Here is a 13,997-nt window from a genome sequence, read left to right as displayed (position 1 = left end):
GCGCAGTAAAGGCTTCTTTCTGGCAACTCGACCATGCAGCTCCTTTTTGTTCAAGTATCATCGTATTGTGCTCCTTTTGAAACAACCACACCATCTTTTTCCAGAGCAGCCTGTATTTCTCCTGAGGTTACCTGTGGGTTTTTCTTTGTATCCCAAACAATTCTTCTGGCAGTTGTGGCTGAAATCTTTCTTGGTCTACCTGACTTTGGCTTGGTATCAAGAGATCCCCGAATTTTCCACTTCTTAATAAATGATTGAATAGTACTGACTGGCATTTTCAAGGCTTTGGATATCTTTTTATATCCTTTTCCATCTTTATATAGTTCCATTACCTTGTTATGCAGGTCTTTAGACAGTTATTTTCTGCTCCCTATGGCTCAGTATCTAGCCTGCTCAGTGCATCCACGTGAGAGTTAACAAACTCACTGACTATTTATACACAGACACTAATTGCAATTTAAAAAGCCACAGGTGTGGGACATTAATCTTTAATTGCCATTTTAAACCTGTGTGTGTCACCTTGTGTGTCTGTAACAAGGCCAAACATTCAAGGGTATGTAAACTTTTGATCAGGGCCATTTGGGTGATTTCTGTTATCATTATGATTTTAAAAAGGAGCCAAACAACTATGTGGTAATAAATGGCTTCATATGATCACTATCCTTATATAACCTGAGGTATATTTATTTTATTGTGGGATTTCATGTTACTGATTCTTGAGATAAGGGACAAAACATGTCTTCCATACAAAAGTCGAGAAATTCATAACAATACAAATACTGGAAAAGTTAAATCTAAAGGAAATGTGTATACTTAGGGCATTTTTTACTTATATTGTAAAATAATTTCTTTTAAATGCATGCTCTATACTTGGAAGCACATGTAACTTAACCTGTCCTCAGCAAGAGGTCACAATGTTAAACTACTAAACAAAGTGTTTAAAAATGCAACAAATTCATAAATATAAATATCAAATGAAAGGTAGGGATCTGTAAGATATCAAACAATACATTAAGAAAACTTTAAATGATATTTTCCTTAAAAAACTGCCTATCAAAATTGTGTCCTCACTTTGCGTCAACTCCGTCAGATTTTTTAAAATCTGAATAAATCAGAAAATGTCCTGATCAGCTTTAACTCCGAGTACCCCTTTCCCACTTCCTGCTCATGGTGGATGCAACAGTAGGACACGTGGTCTGGTACATTTGATATTTTTCATATTTTAAACAAACAGTGTATAAGTCTCTGTAGTCACAGCTTCAACTTGTCAACTCCGTCATTCTCATTATTATAATTTCTGTTAAAATTGTGGGAACAATTTTGGCATTTTAGTTTAGTTTATAGAGGCATCTTCAACTGGGGGGGGGGGGGGGAATGGCTCCAGTGTACAACACATGGTTAAGATGGAAAAATAATACATTTTGTCAACTCTGTCAGAATTTTCAGAATAGTATGAAAACAGAAAAAAAAAAAACATATATATATATTGAATGTATTTTATCACTTAACTCCTTTACTGAACAATATTAGTAGATAATTAAAGACTTTACACTTGTTGGATGAATCAAATTAAAATAGCATGCTTTGTGTGTGTCTGACGGAGTTGACACAAATGACAGTAAGATGTAAGTTATGAAGTGTTTGTATAAAAACCTGTTCCCTTACATCGTTCGTTAGCTGAGACCTTTGTCTACATAATATATCCATTTCAAATTAATTTAGTATTAAAAAATAAAAACTCAGATTTTAAACATGTTTTGTCCCTTATTTCAAGAATCAGTGTTGTATTAGAAGGCTGTCTAACATTATGTTTTGTTTTCTTGATTTAGATTTGCAAACATTTTTGTTATTGTATTATACTATAGCTATAAATCTATAAATCAGAAGAGAAAGTACCACAGACATTGTCACGTTAACAAAAGATTTCTTTCTTACTGATAGTACCACCTGGTGGCCGAGGTTTATACCACATGCTAATTGTTAGCTTTCAAGAAAAAAATAATTATCATGTGTGGCCTCTTGAAGAAAAAAATAAATAATTCAGAGAAAAAAACAATTTCAGCGAGGAAAAAAAAAATCAGAGAAATTTTTTTTCTAAGAGATAAAACTAATTCAGAGAGAGAAAAAAAGGTAGAGCATAGGCTCAGGAAGGGACTAAGACACCTAAAAAAAAATCTTTCTCTTATCTGTTATTCTCTTTTTATTTCTCTTCCTTTGTATCAATCTTTCCTTCTTTTTATCTATCATCTGTCTGTCTGTCTGTCTAAAACTTTAAGACCTTTTCAAGCCAACATTAAAGTTTGACTTGATAAACTTTACCTGTCAAGTAAACATTGTGATAGCAACAACTCCTTTATTCCATATATGAACGGTAACTTACGGGATTCTCTACCATAAATAAATGCTGTTGTCACTCCCAAAATGTTCCAGTGTTTATGTGGCCAGTAATTACTTCAACATAATTTCAGTAGTCACTGACACTATTATACTTTCACTCATGCTTAGAATTTGCTAAATTGTCTCACAACAGCCGCTTTGATTTCCTTAACAATCTCCTATAGTCTACCGAAGGCACTTTCAGCTTCTGTCTAGTCAAAAACACCCCGCCCTGCTTAACTCTCACTGGTTAACCAAAACACTTAACCGTGACCTTTTCTGTTCCAACTTCCAAACTCAGAACTTTTTGGAATACCTTGCAAACATCCGCCCTGTGTTTTCTTCAACCAGTAGGAAAGTGTGGACTTTTGTATATTTTCGGCACAGCTTGTGTTTTTATGTTGTGGAATTTTAGAAATCAATGTATGACGAATTTCATAACTCTCATTTTCCTGTTTTGTCTTGTCTTGTGTATCTGTCTGTTTGTCTTTTAAATGTCTCTTATCCTTAACTTTCTCATTCGTTCTACTTTCATTTGATATCTTTGATAATACTGTACAATCATGTTTTAATTTCTTTTGCTCCTTTACCCATAATTCACATTCTGTCTGCTGCATTGTCACTCAAACCGTAATATTATAACCAAACCGCAATGTAACCTCATGTAACATCCAATAACGATCCACTCCATTTTCCATGGTGTTTAATGTAAAAACATGCATTTTAAAATTTCTTTAACCTGTCATTAACATGAATCGAAACATTTAACCTTCAACCTGGTCCAACAATCTCATCTACAAACCAAATAATCAATAAATATCCGGCAGCCACTGGCTACGAGAAATCTCGCAGCCTTAACAACATATCAGGAATGGCGGGGTCGTCCCTGCGTTTGACCCCCATCACCAGCATGCCCTTTGACCCTTATGAGGCCCCGGGACCCCTGCGACGCTGTTGCTCCCCCATTCCCTCCATTTTGTAGCAGAAAAAGTTGAAAGAGTGACAGAATGATGAGGAAAGGAGGAGGGAAAGGAATAACAGCCTCACACTCGCATTCATAGCAATAACAACAAAACCAGACTGCGCCAGTTAATACGCATCACTAATGAGCAAGAAACAATGTGTGGTTAAAGACTGAATAAGGATGTTTGCGAATGCTCGTGGGTCATTTGACAATCGGACTTGGCATGTTTACCAGGTCAGTGCTCGTCGCAACTGAACGTGTGTTTACAAACGGAATAAATGGTTAGATTGATTTTTATTTATTTTATTTTTTTCCTGTGCTTTCTGGGCCATTTTGATGCTAAAGCAAGACCGTAGATTCATGTATTTTCATCTTCAGTACCCTCACTATTTTAATTTTGTTTTCGAAATCCTTTCATCTTGTGCTACTCCCTCAAACACTGAATATCCATGATGAACACTACAGAGAATATATTTAATTCTGGACTGTAGAATACTCACCAGAATTTCTGATGCAAGAAAACTGTACATATGCAATCAATACTCTGCAAATAGAAATTTTCATAGGGGGAAAAATATGTGTGTTGCACATAGCTATATGCATTTTATTTATGTATTTATTTATATGTTTGTTTGTTTATGTGTTTGTTTTATTTATTTTGTTTGTAAACATTTGACAATAAGTTTGTATTTGTTAACATTAGTTAACATGAACCAACAATGAACAATACTTTTACAGCTCTTATTAATCTTGGTTAATGTTAATTTTAACATATACTAATAAAAACATTTTTTTAAATTAATTAATGCATTATGAATTAACATGCAATAACAATTAACTGAATGAATTGTATTTTCATTAGTTAGCATAAACCATAAAAGATTAGTAAATGATGTAAAAAAAAAAAAAAAAGATATTATTCAATGTTATTTCATGATACCAAATGCATTAAATAATGATAACAAATACTTCCTTATTGTAAAGAGTTACTATATGTTTTATTGCTTATTTGTTTGTTTGGTTTTGTTTATTATTGTACTACTTTTGCCTGGCAAATATTTTTGTTTAATTACTAACCTACATTTTAAAATCAAACCTGAATGAATGAAAGCTATATCCGACAAAATTCTTATTTGGATGTTGTTCATATGGTCATTATTGTTATTTAAGCGTGCAGTGTTCTTTTATGTTTGTGCATGGTTCTTTAAATAATCATGTTTGTTTATTTGTTGTTTGTTTACATATTGTGTTTAGCTCATATTAACATGTTGCTAAATTTATCCTTCCACTAAGCAAAGAACTGTGCAATCCTAAAACTCTATATGAGGAGCAAAAAATTCAATAGAAGCTCAAATAAGCGAAATATGGTATAATGAATTATGTTTTTATTTATGTCATTTTCATATATATATATATATATATATATATATATGCAAAACATGTGCAATATTCCACCCTCATAATGCTGCAGTCATGGCTCATATGCACATGTGCAAACGTATATATGTTTAATCCAAATGAAAAAAAAGATTAAACGTTTAAAGAATTGAAGAAGACTGATGAAGAGGATTCATCATGAAAATGTGGATTTGTTGATTTTAAGAGTATTTCTTTGTGTGTCTTGTCAATGATAATGTCCAGCAGTTGTTGTTTTTTTTATTGTATTTTGAATGTTTTTTTAAAGACAGATTGTTTTTATTTTCAAAAACATTTTCGACAGTTTCATTTGTATATGATATATACGTATGTGTTACTGTGATTCTTTTAGATAAATAGAAATAATCAAAAATATATATGTATTCAGGCCTTTACGACCAAGTGCTTCCAGAGTCATAAAGAAAATAAATAACACTAAGTAAATAAGCCATTTCTGAGAAAATACTTAATATGTTGCACAAATTGCAGAGTTGTAGTCTATGGGGAACTGTATGTTATCTAGTTTTCATTTAATGTTCTTTAGTTTCCCAATGGAGAACAATCCACTGCTAAGACAGTAAATATACAGGATGTATCAATAAGGAGTCATTTTGTTTTAAACATGGCACCTATATCATGCAAACCTGGGTCCCACGATGTAACAATCCTTGTCAAGACTAAAGGGGTAGTTCACCCAAAAATGAAACTCCATTGTGTTCCATGGAAGAAAGAAAGTCATGCAGGTTTCGAAAGACATGAGGGTGAATAAATGATGATGGAATTTTAATTTTGGGGTGAACTTTTCCTTTAATGTCTTTTACCATGCGAATAACGGGACGCCAGGCCAGCTCCTTACACACTGTGAAATCAGAGACGTTTTTCCACTTAAATATATTAGTCTCCAGTAGTTATAAGTCTCTAGTGATTAGTTAGTTGAGAAGATTCATTCTCTAGTTCGGAAATAAATCGCTTTCCTCCATTTGTGAGCATTCAGTCAATGTTAGTGTTAATATTGTGCTGTTCCTGTAGTATGCAGATGCTTTCAATGTTTAAAAAAAAAAAAAAAAAACAATTCTGTGAAGTGTATTTCATGTAGTTTACCCTACAACACTGTCATGTCACTGAAACACATTGAACATGTTTATATTAAAACAGCAAGAGCCCTCTATGAGGATACTTTTGGCTACAGTGTTGTTGTAGAGACTCATACTTCTAGCTAGATTTAGCTTCACCTGTAAACACAAAGCTTCTAGTCTGACATCTTACACTTATGTTTATATCTGTATCTACATATATGAATTCTCATTAAACTCATCTCTGATGTTCTCTTTAGACTGATATTTATTTACATGTGAACAGATTTTTTTGTGTGTAATATCAGTGAGTGTGTGTGTGAGTGTTTGTGTGTGCTTTACATTTTTGATTTTGCATGAACTCTTGAGTATTTCAAATGAGCTGTATTTTTCATATGTTAAATGTATTTAAATGCTCTTTCACCCTGGTAATGTTCGAATATACATGTATGTGTAAACAAAACACAATACATTACATGAAGGTGAATTTTCGATAGATTTCTTGCCTGGGATCTGGACTAATACCAATACTTTTCAAATACACATGCTTTTCTTGGAAATATTAGAAATCATTATGTAAGAAAGCTTTAACTTTTAAGATATTGCTATTGTGGTCTTGGAGTCTTAGTGCTATCGGCATCAACTTTTTCATTTTGTGTTTATAAATCATAAATTGAACAGCGATTGAAAATAGGCGATTAAAGGAATGTTCCGGGTTCAATACAAGTCAAGCTCAATATACGGCATTTGTGGCATAATAGTAATTACTACAAAAAAGGTTGTCCCTCATTTATTATATATATATATATATATATATATATATATATATATATATATATATATATATATATATATATATATATTAAAAAAAATCTGGTTACATTAAGGCACTTACAATGGGGCCAGTACAAGGTATAGCTAAACAATGTAAACATTATTCGTGTTACATCAAAATCATGTTAACACATAGAATATTTTATTTACACCTTATGGCTATACTTTTGAAATGGTATACATTTTTGTGTTTATGAACTGGCCCCATTCACTTCCATTGTAAGTGTCTTCTTGTAACGGCATTTTATATAATTTTTATAGTCTAATTATAATTATGCTTACATTATGCTACAAATGCTGTCGATTGAGCTTATAAGAACATTCCTTTTAGTTACAGTTATTATAGTTGAATGAATAATCTGTTAACAGTATTCTTACAGTATTTGCTTAACTTTTACCAGCCATCTACAGGTAAATCTTACCAAGCTTTCTTCTGTTTAATCGATAAGTTTCCTTTATCAACGATAACATAATAGTATATTTTAAATGTATCTTTAATGTATCTGGGGTGGACTATTCCATTCCTGCTTTTCAAAATCCTTGCATCTAGAACCTTATTATTATTAGTTAATTGGTCAAGGGTAGATTACAACTTTCTACAATAGGAGGTAATACAATATATATATATATATATATATATATATATATATATATATATATATATATATATATATATATATAGTATAATGCATTGTAATTAACCTCTGTGTGATTTCTCCGGGACTGGACTTTTTCACCCTTGCGAAGATACATTGCTCAACGGTGTTCAGTGCATGCAGCTTCATTTTGAGAATTGCATTGTGTCTGTAGAACAATTTTAACCATGTTTTGTCTCTTTGGTTCAGTTTCTGTGTGAATCATTTTCTATTTGTGTGGTTTTCTTAAAAAAATTCTAAATTTTATGTTTTCTTTGACTCAATATGGCATATTACAGGTTTTTCTAACAAATCCATTATATTTCTGTTTTTATCCACAGTGTTAAGTTTCTAGCATTTGGCAATTCATATAAGGAGACACAGTTTGTCACTGAATCCTGAACATTTGGGGCCGTACCATCCACATGGGACATGTGAGGAATGTCGCAGTGGCAAGAGGGTGTGACTGGGGGTGGGGGGGGGACAAGGAAAATCGAAAAAACATTTCCGAGGCCGGATCTTCACATGGTAACCAAAGCAACCTCACCGAAAATCCCAGATCACTCCTCTTTCAACAGACTGACTGAACTGAACATTGCACTGACACCTAGAAAGAGAAAAATGACTCTTTAAAGAACGAAAGGAAAACATTCCAATGTGTTTTGTCTGATGTTTAAGATCAAAACACCAGACGTTTTGACTGCCACTGATCTGGGCCCTGAGTTTCTGTATATTAATCTATATATAAGAAAGAAGGACCAAGTTAGAATAATTATGTAGCATTTTTGCTAAGACCTTGTAGCATTTCTTGGCTGGGAGAACTCTCCAACAAACTTTCTAGAGACTGATATTCATTGACAGTTTGCACAGAATGACTAAAAATGGCTTAGTCATGAACAATTATTTTCTTATTTTTTTCCTACACAGCATTTTAGCAGCAAAATGTGTCGTTTGTGCATTGCCGTTTGGTAGCTTCCATTCCCTGTCTGAGAAAAGTCTGAGTCTTAGAGTAGCTTTTATTTTTGAATGAATCTAACGCACTAAAAAAAGTTTAACACAGCACTCTGCTTCGCTAAGAGATGTATGTTGATATTCCGAAACAGTCTTCCAATTTTTCCCTCAAGTTCAGGGGAGGCATCATAATAAACAGTCCCAACAGACCAAAGGCCAATTTTTGTGACCAAATAATGTACAAAAGCTAAAATAGCTCAAAATAGCTTCAGATTATCCCTGTCAGATCTTAACTGTCTGGAAAATTCTACCCATCAAGCCAGTGAGGTTGTATTTTCCCTTTAAATATGAACAGATTGGCAATACTGCCAGGGGTGCTTTAATTTCAAAAGAACCCTGTTGTTTTGCTGGGCATTGCCCCAAAACATCAAACTGAGGAGTTTATAACAATTCAAACCTTTGTTAAGGCCTATCTTGTTCCTGATAATAGAGATTTGCTTTTGATTTATATATCTTTATATATATTTTTTTGTAATTTAGTAGAGCTTATGCTGCCATAGATTATATACATGCACACATTAGCGTGCTTGGACCAATAACAAATGTAAGTTTGTTACTTTATCTTTGGAAAGAGGGTATAAAGGTCAGGGAAATGCAGAGACATTCTTAAAAAAAAAAAAAAAATGTCTACGTAAGACTTGTCTAAAACTGCTTTCAAAGTTTCCCTCCATTTTAGTCCGAGTTTCCCTCCATTTTCTCCCATTGGTTGAATGTCTCTGAGGGTTGCTCTTTCTTAACCAATCAGAGGGAGGATTCTAGATTTCGCCAGGCAAATCAAGAAGAATAAATGTACAAAACAAAAGAACAAATTTATATTTTGATAAGTAGAAAAACACCTCAATGGTTCACAAGGAATGCAACGCCACAGATGTATGTTTGAATGCGACTGTACAAGTGCAACAAATGCAATTCCAACCACACTACAAACTGACGCACTAACTTGAACAACAAAAAAAGAAAAATAAGGAGGGAACAAAAAAAATACTCACTTTCCCAGAGGGAGGGCGCAAACAGATTTGCAATTGTTTCCACTTGGACTGAACTGTCAGAAAATGGATGTCAAAATATGAAAAAAGAAAAACAAATGGAAAAAAACAACAACTTGTAGAGAAAAAAAAGACAAAAGATGCATTTTTGTAACTTTGTTTACCAGCATGAAAACTTTGCATGACTGTATTTTCTGCGAGCCCTTAGTTAAAGTGAGGAGGGCTAAAATAATAATGAAACAAATGTTAATAAATAAAAGAAACATGATATGCAATGGATATTTAAGAAAAATAAGATATTTAAAAGAGCTATATTTTGTTTTGAAATAGGAAGAAAATGTGAATAAATTCTGGCTGCGAGCTACACAATGAACTGTTTTTTTTTTTTTTAGTTGAAAAGGATAGTTCAACCAAAATTGTCATCATTTACTCATCCTCATGTTCTTCCAAACCCGTGTGACTTTCTTTCTCCCATAGAACACAAAAGGAGATGTCAGGCAGAATGTAAGTGTCAGTCACCGTTTTCTTTCATTGTGTCATTTTTCAAAGAAAGAAAGTAAAATTAAAGTCATGCAGGTTTGGAACAACATGATGCATTTTGGGGTGAACTATCCCTTTAAGATTAAAAAACAATAAGTCTAAATGCCACCAAAATATGTTCTGCTATATACTGCCCCATGTACCGTTCTTGTTAATTTTACGTTTCATTTTTTATTTTATTTTTTCATTGACTGTTTGACTTGTATATTTTGGTATGCCGAAGAGCCGGACCGTTAACTTACTGTAGACCTGATTTGTTCAACTATTGTTTGTCTGTACAAAGCATTAGTTTCCTCTGTAGCGATGGTAACAACTGTGTTAGAACTCTCTGTAAGTGGGATATGGCCTCTTTTCCCAGCATGCATATATAGGGGCTGATAGCGTTTCATTGTCTCGGAGTTCACCTTCTCTCATTGGCAATAATATGAATGATAACCCAGAGATCTGTTAAACTGTAGCAAGGCAAAGAGAAGACTCGTATTTGTCTCAGTGTCTTCCTTATACAGTATGGAAAACTTTTTTTTTTTTTTTTTTTTGTAGAGGCGTTGTGTCTCTAATCTCAGGTCAACAAGTTAAAGCTCAGTTCGACACCAGACCTCTGCCTTCCTTTTGCTATTTCTCACCTTGTCTCTTTTAGTGGTAGTGGTTTCAAGATATACACTGGTCACTCAACACAGAATATATGCCCACAAAAGCCGAGTAGAATTCAACACGTGCGTAAATTGCAAAAATAATGACTAAGTAAAATACATAAATAAGGAAAAATGCTGACTCTGCATATTAAGCAAGAAAGATTTTTAACATTCAAAATATTGCTCATTTCACCTTTAAATGTTTTGGCTAAACTTAATTATGCTGTTGACTACCATTAGAGTGTAGTGCTTTCCGTTCTGTTTAACTCATTTTACTATGTTTAAATTCATTTCGCATAATTCCACAGATTTCGCCCCAAAATCAATGTGGAAAATGTGAAAAAAAGAGAAAAGTCTGCAGATTGCATTTACGCTCATTTTTAATTTCAGTGTTGATATGTGTGCTCTCTGTCACTGAAATACTGAGTACGAAAAATGCTAACTTTAGTCCTACTCATTTGGTTTCCCAGAACGTGCGGTTTTACCAGTGTCAAATGTTTTTTATTGTAGAACACCAAGCTAAAGTTTCACCTTTAGCGTTTAACTTTTGGCTAATAGAAAACATTGAAGTTCTTGTACTTGTTTTAAAAATGGGCCTTAGTTTAGCCAGAGATTATTTAGCAGAGATGGGCCACTTCTATTTAAATGAATAGGAGAAAGTGGAACGCCCAACCAAGATGCTCTAGTGCCCAACGGTCAACAGATGTAGAAAGGAAGTCCCACCTTGCAGCTAAAAGAGCCGATCACCTTTTAGATACAGACATTGCCTGTCAATCAGCTCTAAAACGCACATGCGCATTAGCTATACGAGCCGGGAAAATTGCGGGTCTTTTTAGCGTAATATGATTTAAAGAGCCATAATTTATGATTCCAGTGTTGTCAGATTTTACTACTGATTTGAAGTATGTTCTTTGATCGTAATCTTGACCAACCGTTTTTGAGATTTTGGTCTTTTCCCATTCAAGTAGATAGGAGCTGCACTGGCATGACTGGAAATAGCCTCCCGAGAGTGTTCCAAAGATGACAGACAGTGGACTGACTTGCTAGAAAGATTTGGTGCACTTAGTTTAGTAGCAAGCATTGTAGCACTGCAGGTATCATGATAACACCACCAGCAGATCTATTATCTTAGCTAGCATTTAGAATAAGGGTTTTAAAAAATAAGCCCTTCATACTGGAAAATCCAGTTTTAGCTGGATGTTTATCATATAGCTTGTCTTGGGACACAGGTTAAAGCTAAACCTGTAGTATTTAACTTTTGGCTAGTAGAAAATGTAAAATTGAATTTATGCTTCACCAAAGTCATTCTAGCAAGTCAGTCCACTGTCTGTCATCTTTGGAATGCTCTCTGGAGGCTTTTTCCAGTCATGACAGTGCAGCTCCTATCTACTTGAATGGAGAAAGACCTAAATTTCAAAAACGGTTGGTCAAGATTACGATGAAAGAACATATTTCATATCAGCAATAAAATCTGATCATATTGGAATCATATATTGTGCTTATTTACCTCATATTACGCAAAAATATGCAATTTTCCTGTCTTGTATAGCTAATGTGCATGCGCTTTAGCGAGTTGATTGACTGGCGAAATCTTTATTTTAAAGGTGATTAGCTCTTTTACCTGTAAGGCGGGACTTCCTTTCTACATCCGTTGACCGTTGGGCGCTACAGCTTCTTGGTTGGGCGTTCCACTTTCTCCCATTCATTTAAAAATAAATATAATATAATATTATATAAGTGGCCTGTCTCTGCTAAATAGTCTCTGGCTTCACATTTAGCTAGCACTCAGTTTAGTAGCACCTTTACCATTGAAAGCACTGCAGCTTCCATAATAACATAACAGGCTGATCTATTAGTAATTACTTTAGCTTTGCTAGCATTTAGCATAAGGGCAATTGAAAAAAAATCCCTATCTACTGGAAAATCCAGTTTAATCTGGTAGCTGTGTTTTTAGCTTCTTTCTAGCTGGTCCAAGATGGTAATTAGCTGGAATAGTAACAAACCAGCAGCATGGACCAGCTAAAACTCGGCTAACATGTTTAAAAACTCTGGATTTTCCAGTAGGGCAGGATGTTGCAAGTATCATAAGCGAGATACACGAGTCCTATGCAAGTTATTGTAAGCCATATATATGATAGGGGTATCATACACCAATCAGCCACAACATTAAAACCACCTGCCTAATATCGTGTTGGTCCCCCTCGTGCCGCCAAAACAGCTCTGATCCATCGAGGCATGGACTCCACAAGACCTCTGAAGGTATCCTGTGGTATCTGGCACCAAGACGTTAGCAACAGATCGTTTAAGTCCTGTAAGTTGTGAGATGGGGCCTCCATTGATCTGACTTGTTGGTCCAGCACATCCCATAGATGCTCAATTGGATTTAGATCTGGGGAATTTGGAGGCCAAGTCAACACCTTGAACTCTTTGTCATGTTCCTCAAACCATTCCTGAACAATTTCTGAAGTGTGGCAGGGTGCATTATCCTGCTGAAAGAGACCACTGCCATCAGGGAATACTGTGAAGGGGTGGACATGGTCTGCAACAATCTTTAGGTAGGTGGTATGTATCAAAGTAACATCCACATGAATGCCAGGACCCAAGGTTTCCCAGCAGAACATTGCCCAGAGCATCACACAGCCTCCGCCGGCCTGCCTTCTTCCCACTAGTGCGTCCTGCTGCCATCTCTTCCCCAGGTAAATGATGCACACGCACCTGGCCGTCCACATGATCTAAAAGAAAACATGATTCATCAGACCAGGCCACCTTCTTCCATTGCTCCATGGTCCAGTTCTGATGCTCACGTGCCCATTGTAGAGCTTTCGGTGGTTGACAGGGGTCAGCATGGGCACTTGGACTGGTCTGCGGCTACACAGCCCCATACGCAGCAAGCTGCAATGCACTGTGTGTTCTGACATCTTTCTGTCATGGCCAGCATTAAGTTTTTCAGTAATTTGTGCTACAGTAGCCCTTCTGTGGGATTGGACCAGAAGGGCTAGCCTTCGCTCCCCACGTGCATCCGTGAGCCTTGGGCGACCATGACCCTGTCGTCGGTTCACCGGTTGTCCTTCCTTGGACTACTTTTGGAAGGTACTAACCACTGCATACTGGGAACACCCCACAAGACCTGCCGTTTTGGAGATGCTCTGACCCAGTCATCCAGCCATCACAATTTGGCCCTTGTCAAAGTCACTCAGATCCTTACGCTTGCCCATTTTTCCTGCTTCCAACACATGAAATTCAAGAACTGACTGTTCACTTGCTACCTAATATATCCCACACCTTGACAGGTGCCAATGTAACGATATAATCAATGTTATTCACTTCACCTGTCAGTGGTTTTAATATTGTCGCTGATCAGTGTATGTTATGTACATGAGTCATATTTTTGTTACTTTAATCACAGAAATGCGGATGTCATATCTGAACCAAATACATCAAGGTTCATGTTGCCATATAACAGTCATTGCAGACATGGTCATATATCAATTTTTAGCTTTAAAGGCATGGCGTAGTGAATTATGGATGGT

The 13,997-nt window shown here is 35.2% G+C and overlaps 1 protein-coding gene across 4 annotated transcripts in view; it reads left to right on the top strand.

Moving 5' to 3' along the window:
• LOC127431556 (potassium voltage-gated channel subfamily C member 1-like) overlaps positions 1-11,105 on the top strand; it is an 80,156-nt gene extending 69,051 nt beyond the window's left edge. The window contains exon 6 of one of the 4 annotated variants that reach the window (XM_051682020.1): positions 7,640-11,105. In XM_051682020.1, coding sequence (XP_051537980.1) covers positions 7,640-7,653 — 14 coding nt within the window. In that variant the 3' untranslated portion in view covers positions 7,654-11,105. Of the gene's footprint in view, positions 1-3,203; positions 3,940-7,639 lie in introns of those variants that run through there. The other 3 variants (XM_051682021.1, XM_051682018.1, XM_051682019.1) reach the window with 3 other exon arrangements.
• Positions 11,106-13,997: the final 2,892 nt, after the last annotated feature.

The sequence above is a fragment of the Myxocyprinus asiaticus genome, chromosome 41 (assembly GCF_019703515.2).
Source record: "Myxocyprinus asiaticus isolate MX2 ecotype Aquarium Trade chromosome 41, UBuf_Myxa_2, whole genome shotgun sequence".
Taxonomy (NCBI): Eukaryota; Metazoa; Chordata; class Actinopteri; order Cypriniformes; family Catostomidae; genus Myxocyprinus; species Myxocyprinus asiaticus.
This window is presented reverse-complemented; position numbering and strand designations above follow the sequence as displayed.